At 40.9% G+C, this 17,302-nt stretch overlaps 1 protein-coding gene across 4 annotated transcripts in view; it reads right to left on the bottom strand.

Annotated features, from left to right (window-relative positions):
• Window positions 1-17,302, bottom strand: part of ZZZ3 (zinc finger ZZ-type containing 3) — a 102,992-nt gene that overhangs the window by 55,621 nt on the left and 30,069 nt on the right. For all 4 annotated transcript variants that reach the window (XM_050961867.1, XM_050961868.1, XM_050961865.1 and 1 more), the window contains exon 2: window positions 2,048-3,606. In XM_050961867.1, the coding sequence (XP_050817824.1) occupies window positions 2,048-3,555 (1,508 nt within the window). In that variant the 5' untranslated portion in view covers window positions 3,556-3,606. The remainder of the gene's footprint in view (window positions 1-2,047; window positions 3,607-17,302) is intronic.

Raw genomic sequence — 17,302 nt, 5'->3', positions numbered from 1 at the left:
TCCTAATTTATACCATGATTTATAAAAGACTGCAGAAGAGTCCCTTTCTTGCCATAACTACTGGAATGTTCCAAATTTCAGAAACTGTACTATTTGCTTAAAATTCTGCATCTAGATCATTACCTCTTAACAATCACCAGTGACTATCAGCCTATAAACATATGTTAGGTATCAGGAGGTAGCCGTGTTTGTCTGTATCTACCAAAACAACAAGATGCCATCGGACTCCTTGTTGTTCCTATAAATATATGTAATTTCAAAACCACTCCAAGCAGCTGTCACAAGCAGCCTGCCAAGCTCAACGATAGCTAGTTAAATTTAAAGAGCAATTGTACACATACAGATGTTAACATATTGGTCCAGGTTTTCAGGTGGCCTCAAACTAATCTCTAAACTCTATAGGAATACATGTTTACACCCATTTGCACATATTACTAGGGAAATTAAATGCACTATTATCTAATGTTTACATCCACATGTGGATTTTGCCTACAATAATGTGGGTTTTCTGCATGCTTAATTTTAGAAGAGCAAAATCCAAGGTCACATCTGAAAATTTGCAGCATTCTATTCTCAATAATCAGCAATTACAGAGCTGAGAGAAAAACTGTCTTCACACTGACATAAATTAAAATAGATCACCTTGTTTATAATAAAAACAACAAAAACTAAGAGAGAAAGTGATCGAGTTTCCATTTCATCTGACCTTTATCATACATTTAATTTTATACAATATGCAATGTCTGTCAACGGGAAAGCAGCAAAAACATACTTGGACTGAGAAAGCGCTGTAGTGTATGTACATTATCAATTTTAATGAAAATTTATGCAAACCTCACAGCTGAAGTACTGTATACTTTAACTGGCAGCACTCTCTAATCAAAGCAATTTACTTATATCCAACATTGAAGAAATTTCATTATAAAAATAATGTAACTCCAAAAGCCATAATAACACAGTCAACTTCTGCAGGATTAGAGATAATCATCTGTGTCTTGTGCCTCATAATGCCCCAGGGGTGCCATCCCTGGAAACCACAGCTTCTGTCAAGCCTTATAGCTAGCAATAACTTTGTTTGTCTGTTCATATGAAGAAAAGTAAAGCTCATCTGCACTCAGTATTTTTGGTATTTCAATACTCAGAAGAAAATCTAAACAATATACTAAATAGCAAGAAAACATAAAAACCAAAACACAAATTTTAAAAAGGTCTTGAAATTGTTGCTTGGTATAAAGTTGTGGTCTGATCTGTCATTTCAGAGCAAATTCTTTCCATATAAACTATATTTATATAAAAATCAGTGCCTTTTCTTTACAAGGACTTTCATCATATTACATATTTGTGACTACGTCTGTCTTACTAATAGCTATTCAGATAATAAACAAATGATGCTTATACTTGCTAAGGGTAATTAGAATATCAATCTATACTTTTTGTGCTAAAATAATGTCACCATAAATGAAAGTATGATGCAAATGACAACACTGGTGTAAGTTTTCAAATTGTTGCATTGGAATTAAGCAACATGACAAGTTAATTAACATAAAAAATATAGCTCAATTTCTTCCACAATGCTTGGAAAACGGATGCCATAGCAACTTGTTTATATACTCTGCTATGTATAGTGGTATCACCATTTAATAAACCTGTATGTACTGTAACTGTTAAACAGGCTGATAAATAATCAAAATGCTTCTAGTTAAAATTAAAGGCTGTAATATTTTGGTTTGGTTTCTCTAAGTTCCCTGGGGGGAAAAACAACAGAAGTGTGTTTCAAAAACAATTTCTTGCTAGAATCTTCAATTATTAGAACTGTATAAACCACATTGCTGTACCACACTGCATATTATTACATAGATGAAAGGTTACTTTTTGAGAGGGTATGGGAAATGAGGGTTGAGGTTAAACTAATAATAGCTAAACAATTAAGAAATCAAAATACTTATATTATTGTGGAATTATTTAAAGACATATGGATAATTTTTGATAATTAGATTTTTGGCTAAGGAACAAAAGCAGAATTCATGGTTACCATAGTTACACATACTCTTTGTTGTGTTTCAATGCCACATGATCAGATTCAAAGTAATACACATCAGGCTCTTCCTCATCATCTTCTGCAGTGTGCAGGTTGGCACTCTCTTTGGCAGATGATATATATCCAGCAATGAGCCGAGCCTCAGAGGGTGGCTTACTTAGTCCATCACTCACATAATCTCCAGAGTCACAACCTCTCACTTTTTCACTCTGCATAATTTCTTTAGCGTTTATGGGAGAGCCACAGATATTATTAGTACTTGCAGCTATATTCTTTTCAGTGAGACTAAGATTATTTTCCTCAACCTGCCCATTTTCTCTACAAGGCGAGTTATTTTTAGTGGGACTACCTTTGGCAGGGGCAGCCCTTCGTGGTGAAGTTCTCAATGTATATCTGTGTTCTTGAAGTTCTGACACTGATGTAATTTGAGCTGAAACACATTCCAGCACAGAAGATGGTGGTTCAGGTTCACCTGAGATTGATGTACTATCATGATCAGCGTTCAGGTTGCTCTTGGCGTTTTCAGCACACTGTTCCTTTGAGGCACTGCTATCTCCCACCACGTCTACCTCCTCCTCAGAATCCCTTAAGAAAGATGACTGGATTTCAGAAAAGGACCCGGTAGCTGGCTCATTTGCCTGATCAACAGGTTCCGCAGGCAAGCAGTCACTTATTTTGTGGTCCTCTAACTTTACCTGTTCAGGTGAATTTGTGCAAGGCACATAATGGTCTATAACACTGTCCTCCTTACTGCTATTAAGCAACAATGAAGAATGGGCAAATGAATTCCCATTTTCTGCTACAGTTTTCTCCTTGGGCATACAGGAACCAGCACTGTTCTGTTTAGTGTTCCCATCAGGCTGACAGTCATCACAGTTTAGGGCATCTGACTCTCTCTCATCAACCCCATTGACAGCCTGATAGCCCGTGAGCTCTTCAACTATTGCAGAATTATTAAACCCTTCCACACAGACATTCACCTTTTTAACTTCCCTTTTGTCACAATCATCCAGTATAAGACATCGACAAGCTCGTTTAGTCCCTGCAGAGACTGCATCATTGTCTGATATGGAACTCTTACACTCCAAAGATTCCTTTTCTGCTTTAGTAGGCAACTCTTCTTCTGAACTGTTTGCTACTTCTGAACGTAGGCAACGTTTAATTCGTTTTAAAACTGGTGATACAGATTCTGCTTGTCTTTTTTCACAATTTTCCACAATTTGTTTCTCAACATTATCTTTTTCAGAAGTAGACAGTCCTCTCTTTCTAGGGCTCACCCATGATTCCCGAGCATTTTGCTGTTTCAAGTCAGTAGTTCTTCCACTATTACTTCCCTTTTGAGTTTGCACAGATTCTGGTCTCTTCTTTGGTGATCTTGATCGTACTTGAGAATGAGGAGATAATTCTTCTGGATGAGCGATACTACGGTTTCTTAAGGTTCGACCACAAAAGTTTTCATCCAAACCATTTAACCCCACTGTTGATCTTGTAACACGAGTAGATCGAGAAGCAGCCATACTATGGCAAGTCCCTAAAGTATGTTCATCATGATCCACTCATTGGGAAACCTTCAAAAAAATGTAAACAAAACAATGAGAAAAAAGTAACATTCGAAAACATCTGCATTCATAAAAATTATGTTAATGTTCTGAAGGATATATTCTACATTGTGACAAAGGCACTAATGTGAAAATTACATATCTTTATGAAACATAATAATATTTCTTCCCTCTGTTTCAACAAATAAGGACTTTTACAGAGATGTATATTGGCCCCAAGAAACAGAATAGTTTACTTATTATTTCTATTCACTCTCTCTTTAGGACAAGAATCAGACTATCATTAAAGTCTGAATATCAAATATAACTGGAACACTTCAGTATTACTAAAATGCACTATTTTTACTATACCGTACAAAAAATCATTTTGTACAGGCATGATTATTAAATGTCTGCACTCACATAACAACAATATTAAACCTCATCCTTAAAATTCCATATTCATCAATAGCAATATACATTAATTATAATCACAACAAGATGAAACAGAAAACATATTAATACAATATCTTGCTAACTGACTCTGTTGCCTTTATAAATCAAAGAAATTGATAACAGTGTTTTCATTTGCACTTCTAATTTGACAGATGATCAAAAGATGTTACTCCTGTCAAACCACTAACAGCAGAAATGGGTTCAAAACAAAACATCATATTTAAAATTTGCAGTTTGAACCTATTCCTATAATGATGGACTGAATCGTTCTTTATCTCTAATTTTGGGAAAATCTGGGTTCAGATCTAGATTTCAAACCCCTGTGTATGGATCTGAGATGCTAGTGTGAAACAGTAGGACTCTCTAAGTTTGGTCCAATCCATGAAATCTTAAATCCCAGCCTTATCTTCTTGCATTCCTCATATTATTGCAATACTGGACATTAGCACTGGAGCGTTATTACATCAAAGATGATTAACAGACTTTTTTTGTTTGCATAAATTTTACTGCATATATTTTTCTTTTCCACCTGTCAGAATTCCAGATTTCATCAACTCATCCAACTGACATATATGATGCACACAGCTTAAAAGCTATTTTAAAAACAGATAAATAAATAAATAAAAATCAGGCCACCCACATGTTATTGATAAAGGCATGAATTGACAAACGGAAGGGAACTACTTCAACAGTTTTTTGTTTTCCATTTTCAGCAAGAAGAAAAAAGAATGACACTGTCACCTCTCAGAAAGTTATAGATATATGGATAAGTAAGGTAAAGTCTTTTAGCAGAAAAAATTGGAGGTGTGGTATTTGTATCAATCAGGGCATGACAATATTCTTCTAGAACAGTTTGATTCTGACTGACAATGACAGCAATTAATGAAACTGTCTGTTTACATGTGCTTATATTAAAACCGCTATTTCAAATACACTTAAAAATTCCTAGTTACATTAAGTATTAGATAGCATAATAGCATAGTATTACTTGGTATATATTACGACCATGAAACTAAGAATGATTTACATTCTTTATAATATATATATTATTATATACAATAAAAACAAAAAACCAAACAATGAAAAAATTGTTACTATTTATTAAGGTTAATAAAAAGCCCAGAGTCTAAAGTAATCATTTGCTATTATTAGATGTAGGTTAATGCATCTTAGATATTTTCATAAACTCGTGGATGAGTAAGTAAACTTATCTTTACAGTATAATGATAATGAATTAACAATTGTTGAGAGTATTTAAATGAAAAACAATGCTATACATTTAAATAGGTTAGTTAAAGATTATGTAGAAAATAAGTTCAGAGTCCTGACAAATTAATTTCTCAAAATAGGAGACTATTCTACTGTATTAACTAAGCCAAATCAAGGTCCCTCCTTTCCCTGTACATTCATCCTAAGGTGAGGGTCCCTGTTTTATGAATCACAGCAATACAGACAGATGAAGCAACAGTGACTGATTGCAAAGACATTTGATAAACACTACAACTTTTAAATTGGGAAAGTGAGTGACAGATGGTGGCTAACGGGCCTGAAGCAAAGCCTTGTGGGGAGCAGGGCAGGCTTGCAGAAGGCAGCAGCTGCATTTATAACTCCTAAGCAGCGCTCCACTCTTGATGCACTGTAGGTGAAATAGTTCTGTTCCTTAAAGCCATAGGATGGCAGCCATATGCTTCTGTATCTTTCTCCATGCTCCCCAGAAGTTAGTGCACTAGCACCTTCTGAACCTCATGTTGCTGTATTTCCCATTTCTCTGTCGGGCTACACAATTTCTCTCTCCTGGAGATCCTAAAATGGCAAGCAGATAAGCTGAGGAACAGAAAATTACAGAAAAAGGACAATGCTTCCTTAGCTCTCATCCCCTAATGCCCCTACTCTACCTGTGCTACATTGAAGAAGACATCATCATCTGGACCCATGGAAAAGAAGTCCTTGAGGAATTCCACCATGATTTCAATAATTTCCATCCCACCATCAACCTTAGCCTAGATCAATCCACACAAGCAGTCCATTTCCTGGACTACTGTGCTAATAAGCGATGTCACTTAAATACCTCCCTATACTGGAAACCTACTGACAGCTATACTTACCTACATGCCTCCAGCTACCATCCAGGACACACCACACAATCCATTTCTACAGCCAAGCTCTAAGATACAACTGCATTTGCTCCAATCCCTCAGACAGAGACAAGCACCTACAAGATCTCTATCAAGCATTCTTAAAACTATAATACCCACCTGCTGAAGTGAAAAAACAGATTGACAGAGCCAGACGAGTACCCAGAAGTCATCTGCTACAAGACAGGCCCAACAAAGAAAATAACAGAACACCACTAGCTGTCACCTTCAGCCCCCAACTAAAACCTCTTCAGCGCATCATCAAAGATCTACAACCTATCCTGACTCACTCTCACAGATCTTGGGGGACAGACCTGTCCTCGCTTACAGACAACCCCGCAACCTGAAGCAAATACTCACCAGCAACCACACATCACTGAACAAAAACACTAACCCAGGAACCTACCTGTGCAACAAAGCCCGATGCCAACTCTGTCCACATATCTATTCAAGTGACACCATAATAGGACCTAATCACATCAGCCATATCATCAGGGGCTCATTCACCTGCACATCTACCAATGTGATATATGCCATCATGTGCCAGCAATGCCCCTCTGCCATGTACATTGGCCAAACCGGACAGTCTCTACGCAAAAGAATTAATGGACACAAGTCTGACATCAGGAATCATAACACTCAAAAACTAGTAGGAGAACACTTTAACCTTTCTGGTCATTCAATGACAGACCTGCGGGTGGCAATTTTGCAACAGAAAAGTTTCAAAAAACAGACTCCAACGAGAAACTGCTGAGCTGGAATTGATATGCAAACTAGATACAATCACCTTAGGTTTAAATAGGGACTGGGAATGGCTGAGCCATTACAAACATTGAATCTATCTCCCCTTGTAAGTATTCTCACACTTCTTATCAAACTGTCTGTACTGGGCTATCTTGAATATCACTTCAAAAGTTTTTTTTTTTTCCCCTTACTTAATTGGCCTCTTACTCCTTGGCTACACTCACACTTTACAGCGCTGCAACTGGGGTGTGAAAAAACACCCCACTGGGCGCTGCAAGATACAGCGCTGTAAAGCGTCAGTGTAATCAGGGCAGCAGCGCTGGGAGCGCGGCTCCCAGCGCTGCACGCTACACCCGTAAGGGATGTGGTTTACATGCAGCGCTGGGAGAGCTCTCTCCCAGCGCTGCTGCTCTGACTACACTCACACTTCAAAGCGCTGCCGCGGCAGCGCTCCCGCAGCGCTGCCGGGGCAGCGCTTTGAAATTCCAGATGTAGCCATACCCTTAGAGTTGGTAGGGCAACTCCCACCTTTTCATGCTCTCTGTATGTGTATATATACCTCCTCAATATATGTTCCGTTCCATTCCATGCATCCAAAGAAGTGGGCTGTAGCCCACGAAAGCTTATGCTCAAATAAATTTGTTAGTCTCTAAGATGCCACAAGAACTCCTGGTTTTTTTGAGAAAAAAATTCATTTGTGCTGATCTGCATAATAAACAGATTTAAGTGACATCTTAGGAAAAAGGTAAATTATTAGGTATTTACATGGCTGCATAACCACATATTATATTACATGATGCCCTGGCTATACTGAAAGAAACCAAATTCAAACACTAATGCAATAGGTTAGAACAGGGGTGGGCAAACTTTTTGGCCTGAGGGCCACATTGGGGTTGCAAAACTGTATGAAGGACCGGGTAGGGAAGGCTGTGCCTCCCCAAACAGCCTGGCCCCTGCCCCCTATCTGACCCCTCCCACTTCTCACCCCGACTGCCCCCCCTCAGAACCTCCAAACCATCCAACGCCCCTGCTCCTTGTCCCCTAACTGCCCCCTCCCAGGACCTCTCCGCGCCTAACTACCCTCCGCGATCCCACCCCCTATCCACACCCCAGCCCCCTGACAGGCACCCTGGGACTCCCATGCTTACCCAACCCGCTCCCCCTGGTCCTCATCCCCTGACTGCCACAGCCAGAACCTCCACCCTATCCAACCACCCCCCTGCTCCCTGTCCCCCAGGATCCTCTGCCCCTTATCCAACCTCCCAGCCCCGGCCCCCTTACCATGCCGCTCAGAGCAGCATGTCTTCCATTTCCTCTTTTGGCTTAGTGCTGCCCCTGTTTCTCTCCTTTACCCCCATAGCTATTCTTCTCTCCTTTCCCTCTCATTACTGATTTCTCTTTCTCTTCACCTAAGGGGAGCTCAGGATCATGCTCAGTGCCAACTGCCTCTTAGGGCTTGGCTCCCAGCGCTGCAAGCTAATCCCCACGGGAAGGTGGAATACGTGCAGCGCTGGGAGAGCTCTCTCCCAGCGCTGGCACCGCGACCACACTCGCACTTCAAAGCGCTTTGGAGTTTCGAGTGTAGCCAAGCCCTAATGGGGAGCACTAAGCCAAAAGAGGAAATGGAAGAAAAATGTTTTCAAATCGGGTTACTGTACAGGTTGCAGTAGAGTTTTAGTGCATTCCAGTGAATTTTGGACAAGGTAGTATGTGGCGAATGAAATCTAAATTATTCAGCTGAATAAATTCTGTGGCAGAATGGATATTATGCAGCAACGTTAACAATCACCAATTTTTTTTACAATATATACAGCACCAAAAGTCAGTATAGTGATTTACACAGAAATGAGACACAGTATATGCCCCAAAGAGCTTACAATTTAAAATCATTGACAATTTTCAGTTTGACTGAAACCATCTAAAAATGAACTACTAAATGAAGATAATTGCAGAAGGAAGACTCTAGACTGATGACTAGCCAAAGGCATGCATTAGCATGAGGGGCAGAAGGTGCTGAATGGGAGCAGGCAAAGAGATGCCATCTGGGGATCTTTAACTGTGCAGGCATAAAACTCCATTCTTACAGAGTTTAGGAGCCCTGCTGAGCAACTGTCTTTGCCTACTGCACTGTGTCTAAACGGTGAAAGGATTTCATGTAGCACAATAGAGAAAAATAGTTAATGTGGAACTTCTAGATCTCCCCAAAACTGAGCTCTATTTCTGAGCAGCTTTGGCACCCTTTATGGCAGTTAGCTGTCTCCTCCTGCAGTCCTTCCACTGATCCATCTTTCTGCCTCTTTATGTCAGTGTATGGAAGAGGAGTTTGCTTTCCATCTTGATGAACTGGGTAAAATAATTTACCTCACTGCCTCCCATTCTGTTCTGTTAAAGGCAGTAGTGAAGATGCAAGAAATCCACTGAATTCCCTCTTATGCGGAACATACAGAAAGACCATAGACATGGAGAAAAAAGGCAAAATGGTAGCAAAAAAGCTAAGGAGCTGGTAGATGACAGGAAAAGAACAGTTACCATAGTAACTGTGGTTCTTTAACATAAATTTCCTGCAGGGCTCCTTTCCCATTCTGTTGCTGAGGCGCCTCCTCTATGGCTCTCATTTGGAGGAAAGATAAAGCATAGCAGTTTTGCCTGAAGTTCCTTTGGGGAACTGGGAAGTATATGGGTAGGCTGTCATAGAGTGTGACTGTATAAAGTAACTTCTCTCAACATCCTTTATCCCACCCTCCTAGATCTGATGTTGGAGATTGTAGAGAGCTCCTGCACTGTTGTTTGGAACAACCTTTAGCACAGGGTTTCTCAAACAGGGGTCGCCACTTGTGTAGGGAAAGCCCCTGGCGGGTCAGGCCGGTGTGTTTACCTGCCCAGTCCGCAGGTCCAGCCGATCACGACTCCCACTGGCCAGCAGCTCCCATTGGCCTGGAGCAGCGATCTGCGGCCAGTGGGAGCCGCGATCGGACGGACCTGCAGACGGGACAAGTAAACACACCAGCCTGGCCCGCCAGGGGCTTTCCCTACACAAGTGGCGACCACTGTTTGAGAAACCCTGCTTCAGCATAAGAGCTTTTCTTACGGGATGACACTGCTGAGTCCCGAGGCATCAAGCTTTTTTTGAATGTGAGGCTGCTTGTCCTAGATTCAGACCAGGACCTCCAGTGTGTCTGAATGCTCAGTAGCAGATGATAAGGCCTATATGTCTGCCTCCCAGAGATGGTGCTGGAGTCACACTGGATAAATGCACCTCGAGAAGGCTAGCATACAAAACAGAATTCAAGATTATGTCCGTCCCTGAAGCAGAAAAGGCATAGGCTTTTTCTGCACACAGAAACTGCACCAATTTAAATCAGTTAAAAGAGTAACTATCATTGATTTAGTTTAATTTGGTAATAAACTGAAGTAAGCTAAATTGATATTAGCTACTCAAATCAATTTAAGAATGCCCACATTGAAAACGGCACCAATTTAACTAATTCATTTAGAAACTGATTTAATTAAACTGGTCAAACTACTCTGAGTAGACTGGGCTGCAGAGTGTGCTCATCAGTCACAAACATAGTACCAATGCAAGAAGGACAACACTTGAAGTTGGCAGATTTGTCCACAATCATCCAAAGCACATTAAGGAAGGTAATCTACCATAAAGTGGAAGATGCTGAATGGAACCTAAGGAAAAGAAAGAGCCAAACAGGGGAAAAGCTTTTTGGCACATGTTGGAAAGTTATCCCCTACTGTAACTATTATAATTTTATACTCATCAGAACAAGAAACAGAGTGGTTTTTTTAGAAATACAGCCAGGATGATGATGACAGACCATTCTAAGGGCCTGTCTACATAGCGAGTTAGTGTACAGCAAGCCCTGGTCTGAATCTACAGTGCACTAGATTGCTGCACACTAACTTGCTGTGTGGATCTTCCTACTGCACACAAAAGGTTCCACAGTGCACTTTGATGTACCGTGTGCGAAGCCAATATGCTGTAGGTTCATACCCTGGCTTGCTGTGCAATGTGTAGACCAGACCTGAGTTTCTACTTGCTGCCTACAGTTGTCAGTATTACTTCTAGGGGACTTCTGTGCTACTGTGCACATGCATAATTAATGAGCCATGCATAGTTTTAATTTTTTTTGCACAGAAAAAGCTTCTGACAGAAAGTTGCTGCAGTTCCGTCTTTTGTCCACCAGGTGCTAGAACAGAGCAGCAGCACCAGGTCAGCTAGGAAGAAAAAAATGCCTGCCGCCTTCTCAGTGCCTCTCGGGCCAGGTCAAGAGACAGGGGCTATGGGGAGACAGACAGCATTGGGTTGCTGGGGGGGATCAGACAGAGCTACTGGGGGAGGACAGACTGGGGCAGTGGCTGAATGGAAGTGGAGACAGAGCCACGGGGAGGGGGAGGAAGATGCAGAGCCACAAGGGGACAGGAGAAAGGGTGCAGGGCCACATAGGGACAGGAGGTGGCTGAGTGGGGACACAGAGACACCTAGAAACAGGGGGAGGGAGTGCAGGACCACACAGGGATGGGGGGAGTGGGTGTTTGAGTGAGGGTGGAGGAACACGTGGACGGGGGTTGAAGGACACATGGGGACAGGGGCAGATGTGCCTGGCTGAATAGGAGAAGCTAGAGGTCAGCCAGGGTCTGCATGTGGGAAGCTCCGTAACAATCCCTCCCCGTCTCTCAAAAAAACCTGTTCCATACTTCCACCCATATCCAGCAACCTTCCAAGTTCACACCCAGGCTCCTTCCCAGCAATAACTTCCCTCTCCCTCAGCTCCTCCATTACCCACTGACTCCCCTAAGCCTTTGCACTGCTTCTGAGGGGGATGGGAAATACTGTTCTGTATTGCAGTTTACATGAATTATTACTCAGAGTTCTGTATTAATATGCCTAGTAAGGAATCTATTTGTCAAAAAATATTTCCTGAATTTTTTTTGTTGTCTGTACTGTTACAGACATACTTGCTGACAGATATTTTGAAAGAAATGACCAAAAATAATTGAAACTGGTGTGTGTGTGTTTTTTGACAAAATATGCAGAATTGGAAAATATTGTGCGCATAATTTTTAATTTTTATTGAAGAATTTTTAATTTTAGGTTCACAGTTTCCTCAGGAGTGCAGTATGAACCAAGTAGAAGTTGGGATGTGCATCCTTATATAACCTGAGGGGTTTTGTGCACTATGTAACTATTTTGAATGTTCTGAGGGCATATACATCAGTCAGAGCTGAGATCCACACAGGCAATATCCAAAGAAGAAGTGGCCATTTCTGTAGATGCATGTGGCACAGAAACAGACGTATGCAGATATATGCAAAAAGGTAAATTATCTATGTCTCATATGCTTGTAACCTGAGCTGCAGTTCTCACATACTGTAACACACAGGTGCAGGAGACGCTCATTCTTTCCAAGTCTAACATTAAGACTCTGTTGTCTTTGGTAATAGAACTAAATGGCTGAAATTAATTAAAGAAAGAAAAAAGGAGCTTTCTACAATTTACCATGCTACTTTTGACACTTTCTGACTTCAAATACTCACCTGAAAAATGCATGGCAGAAAGCATCACTAAAGTGGCAGTCCCAAATTAAAATGGCAATAGCACAACTCAGTGAAAGAGATATTGAAACAGTGTCATGTTTCCCTAAAACCACCTGGAAAGATTTTCTTATTTATATTATATAAAACTTATATTTTATTTAGAAAGGCCAAATTTTTCACAATTAGGTGCCAAAAGATAGGCCTCTACATCTACATTTAGGAACCCAAATTGACTTCGGTAGAAACTGTGGGAGGCTTGCCCAAGTATGTAGGTCTTTAAATATGAATGCAAAGGCAAATTTTAGGCATCGAGTTCTGAAAATGCTGACCTAAATCTTTATTTCACTAACATTGCAGATATCATAATCAAACACTAATATTTTCATTAAACACATTCCATTGTTTATAGACCCAGTTTTTTCTCAGCATACACATAATTAGAGCTGACAAATAACTGATTTTTCTGTTCAGTGGCTGAGCTGAAAAATCTGGGGGAAAACACCCTTTGTTTTTGATGGACTTAAAGTGACTTTTTTCTTTCCCCTCACCAAAAAACAAAACAAAAATGTTCTTTTTTTGGTCAAATAAAATATTTCATTTGAGATTTGTTTTGGCAGTTTTGATATATATATTTTGAAAACCAGCTAAATTTTAAAACATTTTGTTTAGATTTTTTCAGACTATTCCACCCCCTCCCCACCCTGCAGCTTTTTTTTCTTTTGCCAAAACTTTGACAAACTCACCCAAAATCATTACGTTTTGGTCAAGCCAAAACTGAATTTTTTGGTACATAAGCTATTTGCCAAAAATTAATTTCTATTAATTAATGCACAAACGGAAGAGCAATAGAAATGGGCAGAACTAAAACTGCACACTGACAACTGTAATTATGCCACTTTCTAACTTTCATATGTTTGACTTTGCAACCCAAATATTCTTTTAACTGAGGGTTTTTTAAATTAAAAAGGTAAAAACAAATTGACTTATGTGCAACTACAACACCATCCAGTATGTACTATCATAAGGGTTGGAAGTCTGAACCTTTAGCACAGCACAGAGTAGAGTAGACTATCACTTTAAGATACAGGACTAACTAAATTAGCTGGCAGCGGCTGCTATTCCAGAGGGGAACAGAGCACTGAGCTCCTATAGCCCCAAAAGAGACAGAGAAACAGAGCGAGTGAGCATGTGTAACTGAGCTGCTGGGGCCATATGCTGGGTCTGGAGGGTTGGTTTGGGTGATGAAGGGAAGAGAATGCCCAGCAGCAGTGAATGTGGTCTAGAATGGGCCGATACGGCATACTGGTAAGAAGCCGGTACTGGCCCGTACAAAGCCTGTGTTAAAGTGCTGCTGTGGCTGCGCTTTAACGTCGCTGTCCTGTTTGCCTTCTCCTGTTGGCAGCCCTGCCAGTAGGGACCCTACTGGCAGGGCTGCAGATGGGAGAGGCAAAGGGGCAGCAACGTTCAAGCACTGTGGCAGCAGCCAGAGCCCCGGGCTTTTTTAAATTGCCACCGGAGCCTTAGGTAGCCGGGCCCAGCTAGTGTGGAGGGGCTGGCTGGGGAAGGCTGAACCCAAACCCTGCCCCTTCTGCCCGGCCCTCGAACTGGTAAGAAATTAATATTACTTTCACCTCTGGTGCCCAAGAAACAGACTGACTGAGAGGAGCCTGGCCTAGTTCTTCCCTCCCTTCCCTTTTCTAAATGGGGCAGTTCCAGATCCCCAGAATGGGAGAGAGGAGATGTAAGCAGGGAGAGAAAGAGGGAACACTGAGGCTAGATGCCAGGCTCACTAGGAGGTGACCAGAAGTGGGAAGGTTGTTCTTGTCCCCTGCAGTGCACCGAAGGGGGCATGAACGGCTGGGCACCATGTGCCAGGATTGGCCATCCTGGGGAAAAAAACAAAACAAAACCAAAAACCACAACTCATCTCCCCACAGCTGCTCTAGCAACTCCGCATACAGAGTATGCTGCTGCTGCACTGGTGACAGAATCAGCCCAGTCTCAAAAGGTGCAAGCTCAGTGCTTAGTTGTTATTTTGGCAGACTGCCAACATTTTCTTGAAGCCTGCACATGATAGTAATGGCAATTTTTAATGCTTTCTATCTCAGCAAAAGCTTAACAGAATTTCATGTGACAAAAAAACAGCACTTCACAAGCCTGAGGGAGTTCTCTGTGCGGCAAACAATGGAGGTGTCAGAGATTCTCAAAGAAAAAGTTGCAATAATCCTTTATAATGGGAAATATCAAGTAAGCTAAATATAGGGGTCACTACCAGCTGCCCCCATAATACAATCACATTTTGGGAAAAATTTTCACAAATTTGAATTGTAACAGTTACTGGGAAGTAGGTTGAAGAAATCGCAACAACTGAAATGGAAAATAAATATTGATGACGGTGCTTGCAGTCTTCCTAGAATAAGGTCATTTAGACAGTCAATTTTATTTTGGTTGTTTTACTTAGCATATTATCCATAAGGACCAGAAAGTGACATTTCAAGTTGACAATGGCAAGCAAAATCAAATAAACCAAATTTCCAGTTTTGCATATACCCTTCCAAATATTTCTTGCTAGATTCAACAGATATCCCTCATTTTTAGTATCTGCCTCACAAAAAGCATCACTTATTTGTCACTGTATGACTTTTTAAAGAAATAAACAAGAATAAAATCTTAAACAGCAATGCTGGAAGTCTTTTTCTGGGGGCGAGGGAGGGACAAAATTTAACACTTTCCAGCTACTGCAAAAGTGGAGAAAATGTAAACTTCTGGTTCATGGTCTATCAGATTTCCATGCTGTGCTCTGCTCCTACCAGTTACCACCGCGGATGTCCATGGTCCATTCGAGACCCCTTATTTGACTAGCTTATGTTGTCATATTAGATAGCTCAGGGGTTTGAGCATTGGCCTGCTAAACCCACGGCTGTGAGTTCAATCCTTCAGGGGGCCATTTAGGGAACTGGGGTGAAAATCTGTCTGCGGATTGGTCCTGCTTTGAGCAGGGGGTTGGACTAGATGACCTCCTGATGTCCCTTCAAACCCTTATATTCTATGATACTACCAAGAAAAAAGGCAATGATGTCACTAAAATATTTGAATAAGGATGCATTACTTACAAAGCTCATACAATACAGAATGAAGAGAGGATAAACAGTAATAAATAGTGCTTGGAAACAAATCCAGCTGCAGAACTGCAAAATCAGGACTACACTATTTCCAATACCATGGCCAAGAAGTAGCTCATAAGCAGACATACAGCATCTACAACATACTAGTTTTTCCTCACAAAATAGTATTGGATACAGAAGAGGAGAAACCAAAGTAAGATTCAACATAGGAGAGGACAAGCGCAAATATATACTGTAGTACACTTGTTCTCTTTCACTTTTACCTTCTCACAGTTGAATTATTAAAGAAAATAAATTAAAATGTATATAGTATTACCTACAGCACTTTTACTCTTCAAAGTACTTTACAAACATTAAACTAACATAACATTTGAGTTAGGCTGTGCTTTTCATCAGAGCAAAGCCCATAATAACCCCTAATTCAGGTGCCCAGTCCTGTGCCATACCTCTCTTTAGGTGGATAAGAAGAGCCCAAGACTTCAATATCCTTGGGGCTCAAATTCCCTTGGCTTCCCTACTTCTTGTCAGGGAATGTGTGTGTGGGAGGGGTACGAGAGTCTGCACGTGGGTCCCCAACCTGTTTTTTCCTCCCAACCAAAACACCACATGCTAACTTGTTTTCAAGGAAAAGGAATTGGTTTTGTGCACAAAGAAATAAATCTGCTTATCCAAATGCAACACATTTGCATTTGCCCTGAGAGTTCAGGCACAAACACTACAATCCAATAACTATTATTTGGAAAAGCATACCAGATAATGACATAAAAAGGAGAATCCAAAGAATCCCACTACATTTCAGAACGTGTATTTCCAGTAAGACTTCAGTCACTTACTAAAGAGTACGGGTTATTAATCTCTGTGCTCTTTTCTGAAGTTCAGGAAAAAACTGAGGGGCATGGAGACGCTTTCAGATGTGCCAAATTCAACTCAATTTGCTATGCAAGCCCGAAATTTGGCAGGTTTCTCCAAATTTTTACCCCCAAACCATTATTTGGGTTATATGCAAAAACAAAACGTCATGGATATTTTGGAAATCATCTTGTTTATTCTGAGCCTGATTGTGATCTCAGACTGTGGTGAGAGCCAGGAATAAGTCTCCTGAAGATACTAGTTGCACCAGTATAAAGTTAGTATAAATGAGAGCAGAATCAGACTTACCACATCTCTCTCTAGTGAAAATGCATTAGTGAAGGGGAAAAAAAAAAGTGTAGTGATGTTACATAAAATATCACAGTTATTTCACAAGATTAAAAAAAAAATCTGTATCTGTATATGGATTAGCCAAATTAGATATAAATTATTCAGTAAGGTTCCTTAATATAACCATCTAAGAATCACAGAACTGTGTAGAAATGTTAATTGATAGCAAAGCCACACGATAACTGTGCAGCTCCTAAACCAGGGAAAGTAGGTGGCAGGTGACCAAAAGGGCTAAAGCAATGTTTTTAGGGGACCAGGAGGAGTTGCCATTCAGAATATAAACCACATAAGATTAGAGAAAAATGCCAGGGCAAGCCACAATAGTAGAAGGTGGAAGCCATGCAGAGCTCCTAATTTCGAAGAAGCACCAGGACTGCTCAGAGGCCCTGCTCTTTTCCGAAGCTCTGCCCCCACTCACTCCATCAGCCCTTCCTCCATCACTTGCTCTCCCTCACCCTCACTCACTTTCACCGAGTTGGGGTAGTGGTGCAGAAGGGGATGAGGGCTCCGGCTGGGGAT

The sequence above is a fragment of the Gopherus flavomarginatus genome, chromosome 7, assembly GCF_025201925.1.
Source record: "Gopherus flavomarginatus isolate rGopFla2 chromosome 7, rGopFla2.mat.asm, whole genome shotgun sequence".
Lineage (NCBI taxonomy): Eukaryota > Metazoa > Chordata > Testudines > Testudinidae > Gopherus > Gopherus flavomarginatus.
Note: the sequence above shows the minus strand (reverse complement) of the source record. Positions and strands in the feature narration are given on the sequence as shown.